The sequence below is a fragment of the Pipistrellus hanaki genome, assembly GCF_964339955.1.
Source record: "Pipistrellus hanaki genome assembly, chromosome: 8".
NCBI classification, from domain to species: Eukaryota; Metazoa; Chordata; class Mammalia; order Chiroptera; family Vespertilionidae; genus Pipistrellus; species Pipistrellus hanaki.
In genome coordinates this window covers 86,824,248-86,851,645 of record NC_140510.1, presented here as the reverse complement: position 1 = coordinate 86,851,645, position 27,398 = coordinate 86,824,248, and the positions used below count along the sequence as shown (strand labels likewise).

The window sequence follows — 27,398 nt, the reverse complement described above, 5'->3', positions numbered from 1 at the left end:
TCTTGTGGGAGCACGACTCCAATGCCCCCTTCCCCTCATGCAGGCTTCACACCGCACTGTGCCTGCATATGCAAATTAACCTCCATCTCTTTTGGGTTAGTTTGCATACTCACTCTGATTGGCTGTGGGTATAGCAGAGTGATGGTTAATTTGCATGTTTCTCTTTTATTAGGTAAGATACACCACACACACACACACACACACACACACACACGCATACTGATGCTGAAATTGGTCAGTATGTGATTCAATAAGCTCGTGCTAAATACAAACCCCGTACAGATCCTACAAATATGAATAGGGAATAATTCCACTCATAGTGGGGCCTTGGGGAAAATGTATTAAAAGAACAATGGCGTTTGTATAAAATGTGTTCATATAACATAATGGCAGACATAAAATGGAATTCACAATTTAGATCCCGTGGCATTACTAACATTGAGGAATTACGTGGAACTAGAAAATTGTTTCCTTGGTAATTTCCAATCTTATCTGTAACTGAAATAGCACAGAAAAACATAACATTTTCTTTGCATTTTCTTAAAAGGAACTTTATTTTTTTTTCTTTTTTAGAACATATGTTAGCATTTCAGCCAGGGTCTTGGTAAAAACGCCCTGGCATTTCTGCTTTGTCTGAATAGATCTTGACTGCCACCTCGCACATCTCAAGCATCATAAAATAGTGCATTAACCTTTCCAAAGGAGTGCGGCATGACACAGAAGATGTATTTTTCCAGGAGAATGTAACATTCATTAAGTAAATAATAGAAGCAGTATGAAAGAATTGTCTCAGTGCTAAAATTTAATCAAAGCCATTAAAGTCAAAGGTGTTAATATATTGCTAGACATATTAGTCATTAAAAATCATTGGACTTTCCCTTCAGGAATGAAATAGACTCCTACTTTAGGTATTCATCTGAATTTTTATTATGTCTCATAATTTTTGGACTAATCCATGGTGCTGAATTTATTCTAAGTGCTTGTGCATAAGATACTGTTTTATATTCTTCTTCTGTAGTGTGTATAGTTGATAAATTATTTCTAATCACTATTTGATACTACTTTATAGATGGACTATAATAATATACCTGAGGAAATATTTTAAACATAAATAGAAATGATTTCATATACCATAACATTAATCATTATCAGGAGGAAAAAAACCTTCATGCAATGCTTTATGACTTCGTAATGGATATTTGAAAACCACATGCTGTCTATATAATTACACTGAAGACTTTTACTTATAGCCAAATATGATGAGAAGAGTTATCAGTTTATGGTCATCTACAATGTGTCATAGCTCACACTAGATGCTTTATATTCACAATCTCGTTTGGTGTTGTTATTATCGGCATTTGCAAATGAAACTCAGAAAATAACCTGCCTGAAAGCATGAAGGTAGTAAATGGAAAACACAGTCTGTGAACTGAGAACATTTTAAAAATAATGTGGGTTGGTCATCAGCTGTGGATAAACATGCTGTGACATGAAGAATGCATAGTACACCGTGGTCAGCCTCCCCCTGCCACATGTGTGCTGGCTAAGGAACACGTTTGAATGGAATGCTAAAAAGAAATGCTGAGTAGTTGCTGCCTTTATTAAAGAGATGAAATTAGGAAGTATTTAAATACGCTCTTCTCGTGGACAGGAAGTACATGATGCATGAAGTCACCAGAATAAAAGTCAGCGAACGTTTCTAATACCGAGTGTGAGCCGGCATCTGTGATAGGCTGTCAACATTGGGGCTGTGAACATTGGGGCTGTGGGTGGGTCTGTGACAGTGACAGGGACAGGGGTCACTAAGGGATGGCGATGGTCCGTGCAGGACGGCGTGGGTGTCCCCTCGGCGTCCAGCTGGAAGGCACTCAGCTCCTGCTTAGCTCGCTGAGAAACACTAGGAAAGAACCCCAATGTGTTCATCTCCTTGTGAACCCCTTTGTCCCTCCAGTAGGGCATTATTTTATGGAATGACTAGAGGCCCAGTGCACTAAATCCGTGCAAGGGGCTCGGCCCTCATGGCTCCGGCTGCCTCAGCACTCCACCATGGCTTTGTCCGAAAGGTCATTTGTGTGTCCGGTCTAATTAGCATATTACGCTTTTATTATTATACACAGGATCTCAGCCTCGAGGGGAATACAGATGGATGAGTTTAGGTCAACCATGAAGTTGTCTGTAAAAACAGGACATTCAACATGGAATGAATCCATGGTTGCAAATTACCCCATGGGTTCCATTTACCTCTGTGTGTCTGAAGGACCCGTGATTCCTAGGACCCCATCTTTGGCAGGTACCCCAAAGAACTCTCACATAACATGTGAAGTTCAAAAATGGATTCAGTCTCAGGCTCCAATGTACTTGGAAAGTCATTTTTTTGTGTGTGAAAAAATGTAGCAAACACAATGTCTAGAGCAGGGTAGTAGAAGTTAAAAAGAAGTGGAAGCAGCACTTTAAAACAATCACTGGGCAGGAGAGCTGCCTTTGTTTTAATTTTATGTGTGTTTTGCAGACATAACATAAAGAGACCTGGAGAGAGGACATGAAACAATTATTAATTAAAATTCAGTTAACTTGTGTTATGAAAGCATTCCATTTATTTATCTTTAATTTGGATAAATATTAAATGTTTACACTAATTAACATTTGCCAATAAATATGTCTGAAGTTCTACACATGATTATTCAATTTGATTGATGTATAGACAATAAGTATTTTGATCCAGTAAACTTATTATTGTGCAAAGGTCAAAGCTTGATATTTTATTTTAGCTAACACAATTGACATGAAATATAGATGCATGAACAAAAAATGAAGGTGTTTGTATCACTTAAATGAGATGAGTATCATTCTTGATTATATATGCTGTTACACAGTATAATCCATTGTACACTCAGAGAGAATTTATTCTCTCACCAAAAATGAATCACCGTTTCCTCTGTGCGGTGGTTACATGCTGATTTGAAAGTCCCGGACACTGAGCACATTCGCTATTAACTGCCTTATTGTGTGACTCCCGCATGGCCTGTTGTGTGAGTGTTCCTTCTACCCGAACTGCCCAAAAGGAAATAGCACAGCGGACCCCTTCGTCGAGCGTCCGGAACGTCCATCTTCTTGCTCACCTGCTTACCGGAGGGCAGGTGTCCGCCTGGGTGTCCCCGGTCCATTAGTCCCGCTGCCCAGATGCTCACCTCTGAGCGGAGGGAGCCTCGGTCACGGCTTCTCTAGCACAGGGCCGCTGCCAGTGCAGTGTCCTCACTCAGTTACCTGGGCTTTGAGGGAGCGGAATGGGAGGTGGAGGCAGTTCTCCTCTGGACGTGCCACTTGCTTTTCTTCTGTATCGAAGCCAACGTCGCTTAGCCTCAGTTTCTCCCGGCTCCTCTCGCCCTGCGCTGTGTCGGTGCTGTGATCGGGGCCCGCAGCAGGCGGCCAGGAGGTGCCTGGGTGCGGTCACTTCTTTCCGATCAGGCCCGGCAGCTGCGGACGCCGGTGCTGAGAGCCGGGGTGGCTGGCCATACCCAGTGGCTCCCTGAGGTCCCCAGCGAGGGCCCTGGGAGGGGTGCCAAATGCCAGCCCTGCAGCTTCCTGTGCTGACAGCGTGCTCCCTGCTTCCACACACAGTCTCCTGGACCGTCCGCTGCGGAGGGCAGGGCTCTGCATGCGGAGTAGCTCGGGGCCAGAGCGTTTGCTTCCCGCACAGGCCAGCTCTGTGCCCTGACAGGAGGGCCTGCAGGGAGGCACGTGCTCCTTGGTTGGTTACGCAAGGGAAGCGGTTCCCTATCAGAGACTTCCTGTTTTTGTTTGTAAATGTAAAAATTCTGTAATACCGTATTTTCCGACTTATGAGACGACTTTTGAAACGAAAAAAAGCCTGCTCAGACTGGCCAGAGTCAGAGAGGCGGTCTACGATATTAGAAAAAGAACTGGTGTTGCCTCGGAAGTGGGGGGTAGTCTTATACAGCAAATATAGGCCTAACCCTATGTTTTAACTGTAAAATTAGGGGGGTCGTCTTATACGCCGGAAAATACGGTACTTCATGGGTTACATTCTACTTCAATGGATGTGTTTCTCTGGCATCGATGCTTCTCTCTGTCTTTCCCCCTCTCTCCACTCTCCCTAGAAATCAGTGGGGAATATCCTCGGGTGAGGTTAACAACAGCAGAAAGGAATGTTTATTATGCGCAGCGTTAGGTGACATCACTAAGTGCTATGAGCGATAACAGGACAATAAATACTCATCTGTTAGAACCCAGAAAACAAAGGAACCGAACACACAGAACAGGAACAGACTCCGGTGCAGGGGACACTGCCTTTGCCAGGGGCAGGCGTCGGGGGAGACGGTGGGAGGGTGAGAGGGTTAAGAAGTACAGAGAGTCCCGGGATGTGAGCACAGCCCAGGGAACATCACCAGTAACATCCTGACAAGGACACGTGGTGCCCGATGGGTCTGAGACGTTACGGGAAGACCCGTTAGTGAGTTATATGATGTCGAATCGCTGGGCTAAAGCCTGACACTAATCTAATATCATATGCTGACTGTAGCTGAAAAATAAAAAGCTATTTTAAACAAAACAAAACAAAACAAAATAGCCAAAACCGGTTTGGCTCAGTAGATAGAGCGTCGGTCTACAGACTGAAGGGTCCCGGGTTCGATTCCGGTCAAGGGCATGTACCTTGTTTTGGGCACATCCCCGGTGGGGGGTTTGCAGGAAGCAGCTGGTCGATGTTTTTCTCTCATCGTTGTTTCTAACTCTCTATTTCTCTCCTTTCCTCTCTGTGGAAAATCAATAAAATATATTTTAAAAAATAATATAAAGAAACAGCGCTGTTGGCATAAATGCAAAGTCCTAATTTGCATATCCTTTCAAGAGAAGTAACCTTTCTTTTTGATCGCGTGTATAGCTGTACCACAGGTATGTTTGTGGGCTCGTGGTAATCACTGGGATAATAAGCCTAAAGAGAAAAGCTGTTCTCTTTGTGAGTCTGCATTGTGCCACCTGTGCCATTTCAATTACCATAATTTTGAACACATTTCACGGCTTAGATCCTAAGTCACACCCTCGCTTCCTTGTGCTCCGCTCCGCGGCTCTGTATTCTCACCGCAGTGCCTGACAGCCGCCTTGGCGCCGTGGGCATGGGAAAGGGTGCCAGGGAGGCTGAACAAAAGCCGGGCCACGCTGCGCTGACGCCCATCGGCGAGCAGAGAGAACGCGGTGTCCTGTGTGCTGCTCGGCACTTCAGTAAAATAGCACCATGCAGTACAGCTACCGACTTCCTCAGCTTTATTTTGTGGTGGGTTTGTTGTTTTGTTTTGTTTTGTTTTGTTTTTTTCACATTGAGTTTAACTGCCTCTGACCCTGTTTGGTAACTAACTGATCAATAGAGTTATAACATTTATTGATCAGAATAGACCCAGTGGTCCAGAGTGTAGTCAGAGCTCTCAGCTTCCGAGGGGGCCGACTCTCAGGCTGAGCAGTAAACACCCCAATTCCTCCTCGATGACCTAGGGCCGTGGTCGGCAAATTGCGGCTTGAGAGCCACATGCGGCTCTTTGGCCCCTTGACTATGACTCTTCCACAAAATACCATGGCCTGGGCGAGTCTATTTTCAAGAAGTGGCTTTAGAGGAAGTTTAAGTTTAAAACATTTGGCTCTCAAAAGAAATTTCAATCGTTGTCCTGTTGGTATTTGGCTCTGTTGATTGAGGAGTTTGCCGACCACTGCAGTAGGACATTTGTTATAATTTGAAGAGTGGAACACGAAACAACAACAAAAATAAATCAGTCTATTCTGAAATTATATTGAATTTTTATAAGAAAAATGTTCTCCAGAAGTTGCCCTACTTACTCTTTTATTCTTGCCACGCCATGCATTTCAGACAGTATTTGTAAAAGTGGAAAAAGAACAAAATATAAACACACACAAAAAGGCTTAGGTAAGCAGAATGAATTTGCTGATCTCTCCACAGCCTGAATAAACAACCCGTCTCCTCCTGTTTGGGATTTACATGCTTTTCTTGAAGGAAATTATAGAACTTCAAAACATTTTAAAGATCCTCTTTACCGTGTAGTTTTGTTTTGGTTTTCTTTTACTTTATTGACTTTATTTTAAATATTACAAATCCTAAAATATAATACTATGTAGCATTATTCAGGAAAAGTTATAATTGGGAATTTTAAAAGAAAGCATTTTAATGAGTCCTTTTAAACACTACTGCACAGAAATTTGAAATCAATTTTTGCATATTGGTACATATTTCAGACGATTAAATGTCATGAATGTAAATATTAAGCTTCAGTTAAATATGTCAGTTTAATTTGCCTTAGTGTTTGACATAGGACTGAAAAATAACCTATTTGGGAGAGCAAATAAGATAATGTGAAAGTATTCTGATGATACAACAGATTGATCACTAATAGCATCCTATCTAATAAAAGAGTAATATGCAGATTGACCATCACTCCAATACAGAAGATTGCTGCCTCCATGTGGTCAAAGATGGCTGCCACAAGATGGCCAGCAGGGGATGGCAGTTGGGAGGGACCCAGGCCTGAAGGGTAGAGCAGTTGGGAGGGACCAGGCTTGCAGGGAAGGGCAGTTAGAGGTGACCAGGCCTACAGGGAAGGGCAGTTAGGGGCAAACAGGCTGGCAGGGGAGCAGTTAGGCATCAATCAGGCTGGTTAGGGGGTGATCAGGCTGGCAGGCAGAAGCAGTTAGGGGCAATCAGGAAGGCAGGCTGGCGAGCAGTTAGGATCCAGCAGTCCAGGTTTGGAGAGGGTGCAGGCTGCACTGAGGGAAATATCCCTGTGCATGAATTTTGTGCACTGGGCCTCTAGTTTATATATAATTGATCACAAAATGCTAACTAGTAGTACTTATTCACAAGTCACTATTTAAGTGTTTTATATGAGTTAACTACTTAATCTCTCCAATAACCCTATAAAGTAGGTACTATACCTCAGTTTTACAGGTTAGGAGACAAGGGCTAAAGGAGATTAACTGATTCTCTAAGGCTCCCTGTAAATAAAATGCTGGGATTCCAAGCAGACTGTCTGCTTTTGTGTCCATAAACTTGACCACAGAGTTGCAACTAATTATTTTAACCTAACCTAATGGTTTATGAAGAACACCTTTAAGTAATGCTCTCATTCGCTTAAAGTGATTGTGAAAATTAAAAACGGCTTGATACTCATTCACGTGTCTCTTACATTATGACATTAAACAGTGATATTATATGATATAGTACTAAAATAGAATATATCTACATTTTATGGACCACAAACTAAGTGTTTATATTTGCAACTTTCAAAATAGAATTTATGTAAAATAAACTACGAATTTCACAAAGTTACAAACATGCATTTATTATTTAGCATCTAAGCTTTCATATTGATGCTTGTTTGTGCTGCATCTATACAAAAAGTACAGTACATATAACATATAAGATATAAATTATACACACTGAGTGGTCAGATTATTATTATCTCTGAACACATAATAATCTGCCCACTCAGTGCATATACTATATAATAAAAAGCTAATATGAAAATTGTCCCCTCCACCATGAGTTTGACCAGCAGGCAGGCTTGCCAACCGCCCATGTCCCCTCTCCCTGGCCAGGCTGGCAGGACCCCACCCATGCATGAATTCACTTCACTGGACTTCCAATATATATATATATAATGTATACATATATACACACACACAGAGTAGCTATCAGACCAGTTAGAGAAGTGAAGGATGTTTTGTGTTCTGAGGCCTTGTGGGAGACACGTTCTGGAGACGTTAAATTAGCTCCCTGCTTCAGCATGCTTCACTGAAGGTGTGTGAAGGTCAGGAGACAAAGCTGGCCTGTGGTTTCTCCAAACGTGAAGGGGGCACCAAGCCGTGATGCATGGAGCACGCTCAGTTGGGATATTTTTTTCAGTCTGTCTCGTTAGCATTTTACAAATGTCGAAAGGCTTTATGATAAAAAGTTTCTGCTTCCCCCAATTCTGTGGTCTCTATCTTTGAATGCTAGGGAACATTTGTAAATCAAATTGTGCTCAGCCAGAGAGCGCTTAGCCCAGCAGCGGGAGGCTGTGGTGAAGGGTGGGGGTGAGGTGCCTGCGTGGGTTAGCTTGGTGGGCAGAGAGCGGATATAGCAGCAGGGCACGTGTCCCAGCAACACTGGGAGCCCAGTTTGCTCCTAAGTAGATTCAGGTACATATTTTTATTTTTTAAACACGTTTTTATTGATGTCAGAGAGGAAGGGGGAGAGAGAGAAACATCAATGATGAGAGAGAATCATTGATCAGCCGCCCTCTGAACGCCCCGCACTGGGGACGGAGCCTGCCACCCGGGCCTGTGCCCTGACCTCCTGGTTCGTAGGTGGACACTCAGCCCCTGAACTATGTGGCCGGGCTTCAGGTACATGTTTTTAAATGTAAATGAAGAATCCATCTCCAGTGCTTTGAATCCTTATGTGCTCATCACTGTGCCAGAGGCTTGGAAGACAAGAAGGAAATAATAAAAAAAAAATAACAAAGCAAAACAAAAACAAGCTCTCACGTCACCAGAAATGTGCAAAAACTTGGGAGTTCTGTTTCTTGGAGTCACGGCAGAAGGCGGTTACGGAGAGAATGTGCAATTTGAAATTTCTTTGAACTTAAACTTCTCCTAACGCCACTTCTTCCAAATAGACTCACCCAGGCTGTGGTATTTTGTGGAAGAGCCACACTCAAGGGGCCAAAGAGCCGCATGTGGCTCGCGAGCCACAGTTTGCCGACCACGGTTCTTGGCTGATCCCATTACCTTCTGCCATCCGGTCCTCCCATCCCCTACTCTCTGCGTCATGTCTCCTTCCTCCGGTTCCGCTTCGTTCATCAGTTTAGTTTGTTCATTAAATCCCACATGTGAGTGAGGGCTTATGGTGTTTGTCTTTCTCTGGCTGGCATGTTTCACTTACCGCAATAGTCTCCGGGCGCTGGAACAAGAAACACTGCATGCAGTTAGTATGAGAAGTGGGATGTAGGATGCACCAAGAGTCAGAGTACAGGGTCTCAATCCGGAGAAAAAGGCCGATGGGAGTAACACTCCTGGTCATCACAGCAACAATGCTTGCCGGTGTATAGCTGGCAAGTCACTTCCCATAACTGAAGGTCTTTATGAAGCAGAAAACGTGGTAAAATGAAGAACTCGCAATTTTAAAAGTTTTAAAACTTTAATAATAGAGTTTCTTTTTATGGTTATGGTCATTTTTTACTTCAGTAATATAGCTGTGTATGTTAACTATCCAAAAATAGTATATCTAATAACAATTTAATCTATAAACATAAAGCTATTGTTCATAACCAAAGTAGAAGTTAACAATATATAGAACGGGTAGATTATAAAACAACATATAACCAAGTTAAACAACTTTCAAGTGGAGTATAAAAAAAAGGCAAGTTCCTAATACATGCTTCCAAGTGTATTCCATTCTTGGGTTATGGGTTATGGTTGTTGTTTAAGCCTGCATTCGAACCAGGGCTGGACTGTTGATGAGTGAAAATCCGAAAACCCAGAGTTCGCCCCTGGGTCTGTAGCTCATGTGTTCTGTGTGCTGCTCTCACAGAAAATGCGTCTTCTCTTAACGTCAGCCTGTGACTTCCCGCGCTCTCACTCCTGCCAGTCCCTCTCACATCCATCTCCGCAGCCAAACCGACCACGTGTTCGGACCCATCATCCCCTGTCCTAACACGGCCACTTTCGAACGGTCACTTCCCTTTCTCTTCCCGGGTCTCCTGCCCGGATAGTGTCACCCGCCAGCCCCCGCCTGCCCCTCGGAGAGAGGGCCTTGTTCACGGCTCTGAGTCTGTACCCTGGAAACACATCATCGGCGCCCAATTATTTTTAAAGGGCTCACGTCGCTGAACCCGAGGTGTAAAGCCCAATTAAATGCAGGCGACTTTTGTTAAAAATCAAAACAACTTTTGAGTAAATGCACACCTAATAGCCCTGTGATTTTTCTTTTCATCTGTTAGGTCTGGACACTGAGTGTATCCCCCTAACAGGGTCATTACCCCTCCTTCATCGAGGTTCCATGAGCGCGCGTGGAGGGCTCATGCCCCACGGCCACGGGCCCGTGGAGGTGGGTGATTCGAACTAAAGACTCCTCGAACTCACCAAAGGGCAGGTTAGCGTTTTGCCTTTTGTGACTCATTTTCCCGTTAGGAACCTACAGCTTGCATTGTCCTGAGACATTAACCAGCCATCAGACATGCTCTTCGGGGACATTAGGTCCTGACTTTTGGGTTCACACTGGACGTCAGCGCCTGGCCAGCGCCTGAGCCGCACACACACCTGCTGGGACAGCGCGTGCGGCGCCTGGTGAGCGCGGGCCACGTGGGCCGGCCGTGGGAGCCACGTGGGCTGGCCGTGGGAGCCACGTGGGCCGGCCGTGGGAGCCACGTGGGCCGCAGTCACGGCTCCTCGCTCCCGAAGAGGCCCACAGCGAAGCTCACTGAGCCACAGCCCCGGCGCCCTCAGACCTGTCACTTCTATAAACAGCTCTGTGCACACTCACAGCACAGGCTGATGCTGCTGTTCCTCATACCACATCTTCCTCTTGACATTTGTCAATGGCAAATATGACAGTTGAATCAATGCCATCGTTTACAAAAAAAAATGATGTGTGTGTAATTATGCTGTTTCCAATTGCTGAGTTGTAGAATTCACATAATTTATTATGGTCACTTTTCATCGGACTGCCCCAAGGATGTTTCAAAGCTGAGGACACATTGGTAAAGTTTTTATTTAGGAAAAATAAAACTAGCAAAAAAGGTATGATGTTTCCCTGGCTGGTGTGGCTAAGTGGATAGAGTCAGCCGGCGGACTGAAGGGTTCGATTACAGTTAAGGGCACATACCCGTGTTGAGGGCTCAGTCTCCAGTGTGGGGGCCGTAGGAGGCAGCCAACCAATGATTCTCTCTCATCATCGAAATTTCTATTTCTCTCCCTCTCCCTTCCTCTCTGAAATCAACACAAATATATATATATATATTTTTAAATATGGTCTTGCCTTAAGAAAATACCTTAAATTGCATGTTGAAAGTTAGTGGTTTTCAGTCATTTCAGAATTGTCTTAACATATATGTAACCATATAGTTTTGTGAATACCATTGCTTTCTGGAAATGTTTGCAGAGAATTCTGAAACGCTTGGGAGTTAGCTGACGTGGTCTCTCAGCTCAGGAGCATGGGCAGACTCTGCTGGTGGAACAGGGTGCAGGGTCAGCGGGCACGTGAGGCTGGCGTCGGAGCCGGCACTGGAGAATGGCCAGTGCTCCTAACGGGACCGCCCCCCATGCGGACGAGACCCGTTCCCACCACGGGTCTCGCTGCAGGTCTTTGTGAGCGTGCCCGGTTCACGCAGTTATACGCCCATCGCATTCCCTACTGGGCTTCACTTAGAAAAATCAATAGACCACGTTGTTTACCTACAGCTGCAAAGCAGAACCTTCCTCTAGAAATGAAATGCCAGCACCTTTGTAACGTAAAGAACAGTGAGCCATGCTTTCATGGATATTTATATATACCTCTATATGTCATATATATGTGTGTGTGTGTGTGTGTGTGTATATATATATATATAATCACTGAAAGAGGATTTAATGTTTATACTTGCTTATTAGTTTGTTAAGCTTGCTTTACTTGAAACCAACATTGATAACCAAATCAAATAATCCATTGGTTAATCATTGTTGTTATACTTAAATATCAAGTCATCTTTTGGAGATAAAATGGCCCATCAGAGGTATTGGATCTTTGTAGGTAATAGATGTAACATCCTGAGGCCTTTATATAGGATCATTCCATCGCTTAGATGATCCTTCTGAGGATCCAGAACCAAACATAAACAACCATACAGATAGCTAAAAGGTTTCTGAGGTTATTTTTTATTAGGAAACGTATACTAGTAAATATTGATGAACAGACTAATCGAAGCTTCCATTTTAAAGTGATTCCTTAACATTTTATGTGAGTACTTGGGAAATACTGAGTTTATCCAGCAAAATGCATTGCACAGTACACACACACACACACACACTCACACAACCAAAAGACCCAGACCAGGTAGTATCCTATGCTAGAGGCCCGGTGCATGCATTCATGCACTGGTGGGGTCCCTCAGCCTGGCCTGCACCCTCTCACAATCCGGGACCCATTGGGGGATATCGGAGTGGCGGATTCAGCCCAATCCCTGGCAGCCCAACTTCCCCCGAGGGATGTAGTAGTGTGTGAAGCGGCAGGCGACCGGGAGGAGCCCAAACCCGTGCGCAGGCACACCACTCCTGCTCCCCCTGACCCCGCTGCACCTGCCACCACTGCCGCGTGGAAGCACTGCCACTGAGGCGGGAGAGGCTTGTGCTGCCACAGCGGTGCTGCTGGTGGTGAGCCCGGCATCTGATGCTGGTTGGTCAGCTGAGTGGCGCTCCCGCTGTGGGAGTGCTCTGACCACCAGGGGGCAATTCCTGTGTTGAGTGTCTGCCTGCTGGTGGTCAGTGCATGCCATTGCAACCGGTCAACTGGTCGTTCGGTCGTAAGGTTGTTCAGTCACTTAGGCTTTTATAGATAGATAGCTAATAAAAGCCTAATATGCTAAGTATTCAACCATTCAATCAGTTGCTATGACGCGCACTGATCATCAGGGGCAGATGCTCCAACCAGTAGGTTAGCTCAGTGGTTGGCAAACAGTGGCTCTTGAATCACTGGGTTAGCTTGCTGCTGGGGTCCAGCCAATCAGGACTGGGCTGGTCGGGCCAGACGTGCCCTAGGGCTCTCCCACAGTCCCTCCCCGGCCCCAATCATGCACTGGTGGAGTCCCTAGGCTATGTCTGCACCCGCTCACGATCAGGGCCCATGGGGGGATGTCAGAGAGCCGGTTTCAGCCTGATCCCCACAGGCCAAGTCGAGAGACCCCACTGGTGCACGAATCCATGCACCGGGCCTCTAGTGGCAAATAAAAGTGAGAAAAATATAAAATTATTACTTGATGCTACTCCTTTTATTTCTCTTCATGATTATCTTTATTGGCTAGCAAAATGAAAAGAAATTCTATTTCTCACTTCTGCCTGTAGCTCAATTTACTGTTATGTTTTTCAAGTGAGCATATGAATGGGGCCACAATAGCTCATCACAGAGCCCGCCTACAACTGGCCTTAGACATTGTTTCCAATAAAAGATCCCCCCCCCCCCCGACTCTCCTCCTCCTCTCTGTTTCTGTTCTCTGACGCTCAGAGAGCATGAACGTATTGTTTGCGTTGATCACCGTGTCCCCATCCCAGCAAGCTTCCCGCCGGTCCCTCCAGCTCATGCTAGGATATATATGGCTGCCTTTTCCCCGAAGTGTCACTTCGAATTTGTGTTCAAATGTGTTTTAAATATATAAGGTGGCTTCTATTTTAATACAAAATAGGCGCTTCTTTATTCTACTCAATCTTAAGTACCTTTCAAAATAGAACAATCAGGGAAATGAAAGATAATGTGTTTCTAGGGAATATTTTGGAAAAAGAAGAAGTCTTACAATGCACAGAGTAACCATTATAAAATGAAGTACGCATTTTGTTATCTTTATATCCCTCCCTTTAGGACAAAAGGGAAGGAGATGAAACGTTGTCTAAAAGCCCGTCAATGCAATGACCTGTTTCTCTGCCTTCCCATCTTCCTGTTTTTCCTCTTCTGTTCTCTCTCCCTGTGACTTTGGGGTTGAACTCTGCCTGGGAACCCTCCTCCAGCTTTTCCTGTAAGTCCGTAAGCTCAAGCCTAAACATTAGCGTCTCTCTCCCTCGGACAAGGACCCACTCCCACCACCTGGTGGTGGCAGCACGTCTTGGCTCTGGTCCAGTGGTTTCTCCACAGACGGCACTGCCACGGCCCCTCTGTGTGCGCTCGGAGCTGCCCACGGGCTGCAGGGTGGCTCCTGTGTTTCCGAATCAGCAGCTTCCTCCTCGGCGCTGCTGGATGCCTGGATCCCTCATTCTCAGCCCGGCCACATGGCTGGGAGGGTGAGCATTGACCTATAACCAGGAGATCAATGTTCGATTCCCAGGAGGGCACAGGCCCGGGATGTGAGCTCCATCCCCAGTGTGGGGTGTGCAGGAGGCAGCCGATCCCTGATTTTCTCTCATCATTGATGTTTCTCTCTCCCTCTCTCTTCCTCTCTTAAAGGAGTCATTTTAAAACAATTGCCTTTTGTGGGTAGAATAAGGTTTCGCCTGTTTTGCAATGTTGCCAGAACTGGAGCATCATTTTTCCAGTTCTCTTTTAAAGTGTTGCTTTCTACTGAGGTTTTTTATCATAAAATCCTAAGTCTCTAATTTTGGCTATTAGAGACTTAGGATTACAAAGGTTCCCAAAGACATACAAATGAGCGTTAAACATCACCTTGCTTACTGCCTCACGTTGGCTCCGTGCACTTTGGTAAGACAAGCTGCATTGTTTTCTAAGCATTGGGAGCAATCTTAATCTGAATGCCTAAAGTGGCAGTTCTAGAATGTTACGTCTCAAGCTTACTTCTAGCAGCAAGACATTTTTGCTGCATAAAATGTTAAGTAGGTGGATAGATAGATAGATATAGATGATTGATAGATATGATAGATAGTTGATAGGTATAGGTAGATAGATGATAGATAGATGAATATGATCGATAATAGATATGATAGATAGATGGGTGACAAATAGATAGGTATAGATAGATATGATAGATGATAGATATGATAGATGATACAAGACAGATATGATAGATGATAGATATAGATAGATATGATAGATATTATAGATGACAGATAGATATGATAGATAGATAGATAGATAGATAGAGATAGGTAGATAGAAAAATAGGTGATTGTATGGGTGGATACATAGATACAGAGATATATAGATAGACGGTAGATTGGTGAATCTGGCATTTCTAGGAATGCGTGTTCTGTACTCTGTCATACATCCCAACACAGATGGGAGTAATCCGTTAAAGGCCTGCTTGTGACCTCTGACACGCTCCTCCCCTTTCAACCTCTAAGGCCATAGGGTTACTCTCAGCCACGGAAATGGCTGCAGGGACTCTGCTCCCCAACGTGGAAGCAGGTGTTTGATGCTAAGTTTGGACTCACACAGCCCTAGAGTGAGCCCGTCTCTCCTGCCCCATGTTTACCATTTATGCAAGCGAATGCCTTTTGTGTAAGTTCTGCCTTCCTGGGAGAAGGGTTGTCAGTACACGTTTCCTCTGAAATGGCTGAAATTCACTTCCAGTTTCTTCATGCTCCACAGGACAGAAGTGGCTGCTTAATTGTGATCCATATCAGGGCGGTTTGCTGTTCACAACAGCCACATGGGAAGTTCTGAGAGGTGGGCCTGGCACCCCGCCGGTGGGAGGTGAGCCAGACCCGGATGGTGAGTCAAAGTCTACTCACCGGGTCCCTGGAGAGTGGGCTCCCGGCCTGCCCTCCCCCTCCTTTTCCTCCTCCTCCCGTGTGAGGGCGCCCCTGTGTAGACGTTGGTTCTCCTTAAAGATTGCTGTTGCTGAAACTGGTTTGGCTCAGTGGATAGAGCATCAGCCTGCTGACTGAAGGGTCTCAGGTTCAAGTCTGGTCAAGGGCATGTGCCTTGGTTGTGGGCACATCCCCAAGTGGCAGGTGTGGAGGAGGCGGCTGATCAATGTTTCTCTCTCATCGATGTTTCTAACTCTCCCTCTCCCTTCCTCTCTGTAAAAAGTCAATACAATATATATACATATTTTTTAAATTGCTGTTGTTCATAGAAGCCCATGCATGGTTGGGTTTTTGCCGTAACCAACGCCACGGACTGTGTGGCTTCACCCACAGAGTTTACTTTTCACAGCCAAGTCCACAGGCAGGGCCAGCAGGGCCCGGGTCACGTGGGGGCCCTCTTCCTGGCCCCACCTCGCTGCCCTCAGGGTGACAGGGTCTAGGGTCACCTCCTGTTTTCACAAAGACATTAGTCCCGTCATGAGGGCCCATGGTCACAGTCTGATCTCACCAGTCACCCCTGAAGGCTGTGTCTCCCACCACCAGCACACTGGGGGTCAGAGCTGCAGCTGTGAGCTTGGGGGAGAGGGGGCATCACCATTCAGACCACAGCACCCCCACACACCAGCAAGTGGCCCCAGCTTCCTTGTCTTCACTTTGCCCGTGTATGTGTCTAAGTTCACCAGGAAAACCATTCCCAAACAAGTACGATGTCACAGAGTGCTTTGTGTACCAATCTGCATGATTTAATAGCAATTTATTTTAAAAATCAAAAGAGCTTTTCAAGTCTGAATGCTCATTATTTTAAGTGCGCCTAAGTGCCGATCATGTAACTGAGCACTATTCAAACAGCCGCCGCGTGTGGATAGTGTCACGTGCCCCTGGTAAGAACGGCTTTTCATCTGTTAAAACCACATTTATCATTCCCATCGTTGGATCCCGTGATGTTATTGTGAAGGAGAGAAATAGATTAATATTTTATGAAATATCAAGTGAAGAAAGCCTCCTCTTTTTAAGTTCTCTGTGAACCTTTCAATGGTCAGACCGCATGGAAGCTATTAATCATAAATATGTAAATTTAATGTAAACCTGTCTGAACTTGACTAAAAAACAAAGGTTGTAAAAGACATATGAGACATATGTAAGCTGCAGAGATAGGCTTAGACATGCATGTGTAAGTGCAAAGAAAGCAGAATTGAAGAATAAATACTTCGTCTGTGAGGATCTGATTGAGGTTAGAGATAGTGTCTTGGATTGAAAATGAATGAATATCAGTAAAACAGTGAGGTAGTAAATTAAGAAAAGAGGAGTCCAGCCAACGTGGCTCCGTGGTTGAGCGTCGACCTATGAACCGGGAGGTCACGGTTCGAATCCTGACCGGGTTGGGTTCTATCAGTGATTCTCTCTCATCATTGATGTGTTCATCTCTCTCTTCCTCTCCCCTCCTCTCTCTCTCTCTCAAATCAAGAAAAACATATTAAAAAAAAATGAAAAGAGGAGAAAAAACGTTTTGTGATCCCCCCCCAAAATGTCTAACTCTAAAGATATTAAAAGAAACTATCTCCTTTAAAAGTTGATAGGAGTCAGTACTTTAGCTTTAACCATATTTTCAGCCATGTGAGGTGTTACTTGACAAGTCAAAGTTGTGTGTGTTTAGATCCTGGTTCTTTGAAAGGGTAACACCTGACCATTTAATGTGCAGGATCATTAAGGACTGCCCCTCTATTGCCTCCTGGAGTCACGTGTGTGTGGTGGGAACATAGGAGATGGTCTCTCCTAGCCATGTCAGAGTGCATGGCAGCACTGTTAACTGCGGTTACCATGGTGAACTGGGCATCCCCTGACCTTACTCACCTTGCCATGGACGGTGGCCCTGGACCAACATCGCCATTTCCTCACCACCCAGCCTGACGCCAGCTCACGCTCTGGGCAGGACGTCAGCACCGTCTGGGAAGAAGGTGCTGGGAGTGGGACCTTGTGTGGCTCCTGGTCCTAGAACAAAGCTTTCAGCATCTCACAGTGGAGCTGATGCTCGCTCTTTACCGGTCATATCCGGCCTTGATTACGTTGAGGTGCGTTCCTTTTAGACCTAATTTGTTGAGAGTTTTCATAAGAATGTTGTATTTTGTCAAATGCTCTTTATGCCATTATGCACGTTTGTTTTTAAAAAATATATGTTCCTGATTTATTTATTTTTTTACAGAGAGGAAGGGAGAGGGAGAGAGAGTTAGAAACATGGATGAGAGAGAAACATGGATCAGCTGCCTCCTGCACACCTCCTATTGGGGATGTGCCCACAACCAAGGTACATGCCCTTCAACGGAATCGAACCTGGGACCTTTCAGTTCACAGGCCGACACTCTACCACTGAGCCAAACTGGTTTCGGCGCGAAGACATATATTTTTAAAATGCAGTAATTCTCAGTGTGAACAGTGTGTATAAGAAGACATGTGTGCTGAGTTGAGAGTTCTTTGTCTTTACAACCAGGAATTTAAAAAGCCCCTGCTTACCTGCACAGCTTGATGGGAGGCTTGGCAATGCTAAATACAAAATGCAGAACAGCCAACGTGATAGGAAAATCCCACAGGTTTTTTAATCTGTGGCTACAATGGACGGATGAGGAGGATTGTCGGTGTGTGCGGCCTGTGGGCCGCGGGGGTGACACGCTCGCTGGCGCAGAGCCGTGTGGTCCGTGATTGAGTGCAATGGAGCGGCGTGGCCAGGAAAAGCACCGATTCAGTCGCTCCGCTCCGGCTGCTCTGCTCGCCTTGCAGATCTGTGCCGGGATCAATACTGCATAATGAGCAACAGCAGAAAATAGACACGCATCCGGTCTTAGGGCAGATTTAGAATGCAGGGTGAATGTGGAGTTATTAGTGTACTCTGTTTTTAATCACATTTCATTGTATATTTTTACTTAAAATGGAATTCTGTAATTATATGCATATATGTATACATTGGTAGTTATATAAAAACTGCATTTCCTTTAACGTGCAGAATTGTCAATTAAAATGTGACATACCTAAATTGCATGGGAAGAGTTTAAATCAATATTAATGTTCTCTGATTGTATGAGGCTATCGATAGTTCAGTGTAGGTTTCTTTACCTTTACTAGTAACTTACTTAGGTATCATAGAGTCAATAAATTGAAAAACTATGTAAGATATATACATATACAGTCTTTTATTTTTTGCCATGTTTATAATATAGATTATATTTTTATGTTCTACTATGCTTTATAATCATTTAAATACATATTTTCCCTTCTTATGAAAAGCTAAAACTGTTGTTTCTTTGAAAAATACATTTTTTATCAGAAGTGATTCTAAAAAATAAAAATTTGAAGAGAAATTATGTTCAGAAATAAATGTGAAGCCCATATATTTAAAGCAAGATATCATCTTGAAATATATATTCGGTTTTAGGATAATATAGGTACGGAATCATGGGGTATGTTTTAGAGCTAAAGCACACGTTGTATGTGTTTTTAAGTTATTTAAGTAGATTATATCTCTAAAAATTCTTAATTTGGCGATAAGCACACTTTTATGATGAAGAGGGATTAAACACTTAACACTTGGAGCATTAGGTCATGATCAGGTGGAGTGTGAAGTCACTTTGTTAGTAAAGAACTTGCTTTAGCCCTGGCTGGCAGCACAGTCGGCTGGAGCGTTGGCCCCATACCGTTGAGGTGGTGGGTTCCGTCCCAGGTGAGGGCACACACCAGTGAATGCACAGGTGTGTGGAGCAAGAAGCCGTGTGTGCCCTGGCCTGCATGGCTCTGTGGTTGAGCACCAGAACGTCCCGGGTTTGATTTTCATTTCCCCCTCTCCCTCCTCCTCCTCCTCCCCCTCCCCCTCCCCCGCCCCTCTCCCTCTCTTTGACTCTATTTATACATACAGTTTAAACTATTCAGTGCTTTGATACATTCACGTCTTTTGCTCTAGAAGCAGCAGGAGTACTATATAAACCCTTCAAATGCCCGAAACCTTTGCAAAATGTGAATATAAATTATAGCTGATCATGAGGCTGTGTCCCTGCTCTGAGGCTGTTTAGTGGCTGTGGTGCCGTCCCTCCCATTCTCCAGAAGAGGCAGGCAGTGCTGTGATCCTCTGCCCTCCTTAAGGCATAACAATTCATAAAGGTAAAAGCAGAATACAGATATTGGTGGAATGAGGCATCTTTACACCCAGCAGCCCCCTCCCCGTGCCAGTGATGTACACGTCAGCCCCGTACAGACATTCAGTCAGGAAAGCGTTTTCCAGGTGAGGGAATAGCACTCAGACGGCTGTGAGTGTTCCCGATACGCCTGGAAACTCACCTGAATGACGAAATATAAATTCTCCTTTACGGTGGCCTCCACGCGCGGGCGTGCGGTAGGGGCAGAGGCAGAAATATAGTCCTCCTGCAGACCAGAGCGCTGCCACGGAGGGCGCTTCTTCGTCTCCCGAGGACACTGCGAGCGAAAACGTGTATTCCAGGCATTTTTGGAGGCTGCTCCCAGGTGAGAGGGACGAGCGAGGGTTTTGTGCTAAACGTTGAGCGGAGACGAGCCAGGTTTCCCGCGGAAGACACCGGCCCATTACTCACCTGCTCGTAGGGGTGCCCTTACCCGCAGACCTCATTCAGTTGAAAGGTCCATGTTGGATAGGAACTCCTGGCTGTGGATGCTGAGACTGATTTTTTTTTTTTCATTTCTTTTTACTGTGCTATACTTAAAAAAAATTTTGTATAAAAAAAATCACCTGATAATTTAATTCCTCTTTCTCTGAGTGGAGCTGATTATTGGCGAGGCCAGTGGTCGGCAAATTCATTAGTCAACAGCCAAATATCAACAGTACAACGACTGAAATTTCTTTGGAGAGCCAATTTTTTAAACTTAAACTTCTTCTAACGCCACTTCTTCAACATAGACTCACTCAAGTGGAGGTATTTTGTGGAAGAGCCATACTCAAGGGGCCAAAGAGCCTCATGTGGCTTGCAAGCCCCAGTTTGCCAACCACAGGGCTATGCTATCAGAATTTTTCACCTAAGGGGAAATTGGCATTTTTATCTTCTTTCAAAGCCATTTTTGGGGGTAAGGGGAAGAGATCAACCAAAGGACTTGTGTGCATGCATATGGGCCTAGCCAGTGGCTATGGATAACAGGGAGGGGTGGAGGCATATGTAGGGAGGGGTTTGGGATGGGAATGGGGGGATAAGGACAATTATTTGATACTATAATCAATAAAATAAATAAATAAATAAATAAAAATATTTAAAACTTTGGGTGTTGGAGGGATATAAATATCTCACTAAAATAGCATTTTGGTGGCATTCGTGTTCCTGGAGAACTTGAGAGAAATTCAGTGTCTTGGGCCCCGGCCCAGACCTCCTGCCTCAGACTCTGCTCAGGGCAGCTGATTGGAATGCAAACTCGAAGGAAACAGCTGACTTCAGCAGCCTCCAGGCGGCTTAATAGGCTCAGATCTGAGAGGAGGAACCTCCTGTGTGTGAGGTTGGCTCCTTAAACACGAAACAACAGGGCCACCAGGGCAGCGGACAGCCCTGAGGGGGTGGGAAGAACAGGCCCTGGGACCTTGCCGGTATGGCTCGGAATAGAGCGTCAGCCTGCGGACTGAAATGTCCCGGTTCGATTCCGGTCAAGGGCACATGCCTGAGTTGTGGGCTCGGTCCCCAATAGGGGGCATGCAGGAGGCAGCCAATCAATGATTCTCTGTCATCATTGATGTTTCTATCTCTTTCTCCCTCTTCCTTCTCTAAAATCAATAAAGTATATTTTTTTAAAAAAGAAGAAGAGGAAGAGGAAGAAGAAGAGAAAGAAGAAGAGGAAGAAGGAGAAAAAGGAGGAGGAGGGGAAGAGGAAGAAGAGGAAGGATAGGACCTGGGAAACTTCCCATCAGACTTGGTTCACCCAGCATGCTGTGCACAAACCCGGAGCCCAGATTTCCTGTTGTAGAAGTCTGTCCTTCTTTCCACTATTTTAGAAAACCTATTTTTATTGATTTCAGAGAGAAAGGGAGAGGGAGAAAGAGAGAGAGAAACATCAATGAGGAGAGGGAATCATTGATCGGCAACCTGGGCTTGTACCCTGATCAGGAATGGAACTGTGACCTCCTGGTTCATAGGTCTTTGCTCAACCACTGAGCCACATCGGCCGGGCCTCTCCAAACTTTTCACAGAAGCTTCTCTTGTCGAAAGAGAAACCTCGTCCCCCAATCGCACCACGTGAGGAAAATAAGCAATTTCCAGGACACAAAGCCATTCAAGGACTCATTATCCTCCGAAGAGCCTTCATGCCCTTTCTCTCACCCCATGACCTATGAACCCAACAGAGGGTGCGAGCTCTTAGGCAGCTGTGCTGGTTACCCCTCTCCTGATCCACATTATCATCCTGCAGCCACCCCTCAGCCCAGGGCTTTATGGAGGGCCTGTCGCCATGTGGTCCCTTGGCCAGCAGGTGGCTGTGGTATCTAGCATCTCCCTTCCGGGGAATCACTGGCCCAGCCAGACTTTGCCTTGTGCTTAACCACCGCAGCTGTGTGGCTCCCAAGCACGCAGCCCTCGTTAAGTCTGTCTAGCACCAAAGATCACTAGGAAAACTACCATTAGAGAGTCGTTTACAGAAACGTCCAATTCTTTACAGAAGTTGTTGTTACGCCATGTTGCTTAAATGCTTTTTGTTAATGTACATTTCTGTCAGCATGGACCTGTGCCCTCTCTGTGTCTGAGCGCCGCCCCATCATTACGTGTCAAAGGCACAGGTCGCTGCCGGAAGCGGGTCCACCTCGGGGTGCAGCAGGCACTGGGGGAGCCCCTCCCATCCTCTCTGCCCTCAGCTCAGTGTCCTCTCTGCAGCCTCTGTGTTGCCTTCTGTCAGCATTACTGACAATGCATCTTCCTGCCGGCCGGTGTGGCTCAGGGGCTGAGCGTTGGCCTATGAACCTGGAGGTCAGAGTTCGGTTCCCCCTCAGGCCACATGCCCGGGTTGCGGGCTGGATCCTCAGTAGGAGGCAGCAGATCAATGATTCTCTCTCATCATCGATGCTTCTCTCTTTCTCCCTCTCCCTCTTCCTTCCTCTCTGCTATAATAAAAAATATTTTTTAAAAATAAATGGCAACTTCCTGAAACATACAGGCTGACCAACAGTCATACATTTAAATTAAAAGACAGGTTTGAATGTTTTGCAGATCAAAACATTCTGGTCCCCAACTTTGTATCCCCGCCCCGTCACCAGGAGGCTGACCATGTTCAGGGAAGACAGTGGTGTTGGGGCTGAGAGGGCCGAGGGCAGTGCTCACTGGAGGCGTCAGCACGTGAGTGCTCCCTCCTCTTTCAGGCTGTCTGCACAGCCCCAGTCCTGGTCCTGCATTTTTCAAGTTAAAAGTTCCTCTTTGCAAAATACCCCTTTCCTTTGGGGAACTTGGAACCTATGATTATTTCCCCATGGGCCTCCCTGCTGGGCTCAGCACAGCCAGATGCACAGCCCAGCGGCCCACTGGAGCTGAAGACAAAGCAGAGTTAGCGGGAGTGCCTGCTGGCCTGGGGGGGAGGGAAGAGAGGGCCCCCACCCCCCCCCACCCCCCCGCCGCACAGAGCTGCTCCCGCAGGGAAGCGGGGCTGCACTTCCATTGTTGCCGGTGCCGGAACCCCTGCCTGGGACACCTCCAGAGCCAGGCTTGCCTCTCGGAGAAAGTGTTTTCTAAAAAGGCACGGAGGTAGAAGTTTGAAGGACTGTTATTTCACTTTATTTTCTTCTCAGCAAGACAGTTTCATTGTGTAGCCAGGAAATAAAGTCGGGCATGTATGGCTTTGGGAAGTAGTAGAACTCCTCTGAAGTTAGCCAGGAACCCGCCTTCTCCTCTCATACATGTAAAGTACCTTCTGAGGGGCTCATCTGTCACCCTGTCCACAGGGCCGTCCTGCTGAGGGAGGGATCTGCTAGTCAATGTGCAAAGCTGCTCAGGTGCGCCCTCCCCCGAGCGCAGTGACATGGAATATAAGTATTTCTCGGCTAATCCGAAGCACCTGGGGCTGGGGAAGCTGCCGCCCCGGGTTGATTTCTCATGCCAGCAAGGTGCTGCCTTCTCTGTTTGGGCTTCGTGGAGGCGCCAGCTGTGTTGATGAGATTAATTGCCCCTGTTCCTCGCTTGACTTTGAACTGCCTGGTGTCCTTGGAGCTGATTGCTGATGGACTCGTTGCAGGTCGGCCACCGGAGAGTTGAGGTTGACACGGGACGTGCTCATCCCCGCCTTTGCTCGTAGAAAGTTCTTTCCCATGGGGCGCTCTGCCAGTGTTGGCCTCGGTTTACGTCCAGTTCCTTCCGGCGGCGTTGGTTCTTTCTCTGTCAGCACCACCTTATACGTCAGCCACGTTTTTGGGATCCACAGTCTGATCCAGAGGACCTGTGGGATCCGCTTCTTCCTCCCTTCTTCCCTTCCTCCCTCTTCCTCTCCCTCCTAAGAAATCGGAGTTGGGGGCTCAGGAGAGCGGGGCAGGTGAGCTGGGAACTCTGAAAAACGGAGGATGGCCCTCGGAGAGGGAGCTAGTGGCGTGGCCTCTCGCTGCCCTTAGTGACCTTCCTCCCGGACCCTTCCATCCCCATCACTGATGGGAAACCGGCGTCTCTGCTGACACACCTCAGGGAGGCGAGCGTTTCTGAAGGATGCGCTTTGCCTGAGAGCAGAGGTTTGCTTTATTCAGAGATCACAGGCTTTCGTACAAAATAGAAGGAACAATGATTGCTTCTCTGGAGGGATGTCAACATTAGGAAGGAAAATAAACTACACCCCGAAAAGCAACAACCAAATGTTTAAAGTGAGGAAATAGCTTGACTTAAAGTATAATTAATGGGGGGAATCAACTGGTTTGCAAAGAAGCTGCTCTTCGAGAGACTATTGTTTGGAGAAGTAGTTCAGCTTTGAACCCAAACGTGTTGCTGTTATTACTTACGTTGATGGGAATTTTATCTCTGCTTTGCACATGTGAGCCATGAAATCATGGTGCTAATTTCTGTTTCATTTAAATTGGCTAATCCACAAAATAATACTTCGAAGATTTTATAAAATTCAGTAAGCAGTATACATGTATATGAATTATTTTCATATTTTTTTAAGCTAACATTTTTAACATATTGGGGAAGTCATCAAAAAATAGTCACCACAAATCTGCCAAGAAATGGTAAATTAATTCTTGAAATTGGTATAATTATGTAACAATTTGATTTTATATTTTATCACCTCTTACTATTCAGTTGATGAAACTAATAAAATATAACAATGATTATTGTTTTTAAAGAGAGAAAGTGGGCAGTGTATTTATAGATTATGGCAGATGTATTTATCTGGTACCAAAAGATGTACAGACAGATTATGTTAAATTATGATATAGGATGTGGACCCAAACACTTAGTACAATAATGTAAGGCAAGAATTTGCCATTCCGCTGAATTACAGTTAATATACCTCCTTTAAATTTTGTAGAAGTAATTTACCTATTTTTAATATATTTTTATTGATTTCAGGGAGAAAAGAGGAGGCAGAGAGAGATAGAAACATCAGTGATGAGAGAGAATCATCGATTGGCTGCCTTCTGCACGCCCCCTACTGGGGATCGAGCCCCCAACCTGGGCATATGCCCTGACCAGGAATCAAACCTAACCTCCTGGTTCATAGCTCGACACTTCCTCAGCCACTGAGCCCCGCCAGCCGGGCTTGTAGAAGTACAATAATTTAAACATTCACACCGTGTGACTGTCCCAGTCTCTGTATTCGGTGAAAAGGACAATTGCCATGGCCACCAGGAGGAGTGAGCCATTGAACCTCCACGTTCCAGTGCCAGCTCGTGTCCAGAGCAGCCTGTCAGGCCCGGGGATGTGGTGTTTGGGCTTTTAAAGGAGTTGAGTCGGAGAGGATCTGTAAATAGAAGATCAGTACCATCTGTGCAAGGATTGACATTTAGGTCTCCGAATCAGCACTTCAGTGAAAGACTTGGACCGGGTTTCCACACGTAAAATGTACTCATGTTGGCGTTTGAGGAGGCATGATGCAGCAAGCACATGTAGATTTAAGAAACCCTAGAGCCACAGTCAGACATGTGCTGTCTTGAGCTTGTGAATGAACGCAGATGATAACTGGGTGCATTTTCCATCATCCCGGGCTTGGTGGTAGAGCCCTCTTTATTGTGATGAGCGCATTCTGCGAAGACAGCTTGATCCTCTCCAGTTTGGGTAAAGAACTGGCAGAAAAGGATCTGACTTCCGGAAGACTAGAGAATATTTGAATGTTCAACCTAGGATTGACCTGAACAGATTAGTGGAATGAATCTAGCAGTGATGGATATGTTACTCTATAGGTAAATTTAGGGAATCAAATAAGCAAATACAAATAAAGAATCTTGAATGTTGATGTAATCCAAATGGACTTGATAAAAAACACATTTTTGGATTTGTTCAGAATTCAGTGAAATGTTTTCTGTTACCTGACTATTGAATCAGCTCAGCTCTCTAATTGTCACTTATTTCTAAGCTCTCATATGGCAGCTAGTTTGAGCAGGGCTTCCATTTCTCTCTGTGGTTCACTTTTCTTCTTGGTGTTTCTTCTGTTCTTCCCATCACTATCGTGGCTGCTTCTGTTAACCTTTCACTTCTTTTTCTTTATATATATATATTGATTTTCCACAGAGAGGAAAGGAGAGGGATGGAGTTAGAAACATCGATCAGCTGCCTCCTACACACCCTCTACTGGGGGATGTGCCCTAAACCAAGGTACATGCCCTTAACCGGAATCGAACCTGGGACCCTTTAGTCCACAGGCCCGGTGCTCCATCCACTGAGCCAAACCGGTCAGGGCCCTTTCACTGTTTTTAACTCACAATTCCTTCTCATCTCATCGGTTGGAGTTGGCTGTCTTGTTCCGGCTGCCTGGAGGTTATGATTCTTTCTCTCCTCGGCTAGCTCAGGGAGAGCTGACCATCCTTTTGGGAACTTGTTTTCCAGGGTTACGCGGAGAAGGAGAACGCCATCGCCAACGCGCTGGGGGACCTGAAGGCCAACTTCTACTGCGAGCTCTGCGACAAGCAGTACCACAAGCACCAGGAGTTCGACAACCACATCAACTCCTACGACCACGCACACAAGCAGGTGAGGGCGGAGGGGCCTCTGCTGGGCTCTCCTCTGACAGTCTGAATCATGTGGCCTCTGTGGACGGGACGTTTTCTATCATCTATCTATCTATCTATCTATCTATCTATCTATCTATCTATCATCTATTTATTTAATATGTTTTATTGATTTTTTACAGAGAGGAAGGGAGAGGGATAGAAAGTCAGAAACATCAATGAGAGAGAAACATCGACCAGCTGTCTCCTGCACACCTCCCACTGGGGATGTGCCCACAACCAAGGTACATGCCCATGACCAGAATCGAACCCGGGACCCCCAGTCTGCAAGCTGACTCTATCCACTGAGCCAAACCAGTTAGGGAAGGACATTTTCTATTTATTTTCCTTTGTTATAGGATGTTTAGAGACAGTCTGGGGTGATAATTTAATGACATAGTAAGACTTCTAAAAAAGCACCAAATGTGCAGTCTGAAACAGACAGTTAATACAGAGACACCATTCAGTTGCCTTTGAGTGATTGGCAGTATTTTCAAAACTTATATTCAGCAGGTAGGGATCTATTAAATATATTGAAATGTATAAATGTTTAAATATTTTAATCGGCTAATGATATTTATCAAATATAAGTTAATTTACTTCTAGTTCTTTATATAAAGCATTTACTATAAATCATGAAAAAAGAATGAGATGATGCTAAAAATAACCAGGGTGCTTAACATGTGCCCAATTTATTTTATTTACTTATTTATTTTTATTTTTTATTTTTTAAATT

The 27,398-nt window shown here is 45.3% G+C and overlaps 1 protein-coding gene across 1 annotated transcript in view; it reads left to right on the top strand.

Moving 5' to 3' along the window:
* Positions 1 to 27,398, top strand: part of ZNF804A (zinc finger protein 804A) — a 69,296-nt gene that overhangs the window by 29,463 nt on the left and 12,435 nt on the right. Inside the window, exon 2 of the mRNA XM_084892195.1 lies at positions 26,502 to 26,645. Within this exon, the coding sequence (XP_084748321.1) occupies positions 26,502 to 26,645 (144 nt within the window). The remainder of the gene's footprint in view (positions 1 to 26,501; positions 26,646 to 27,398) is intronic.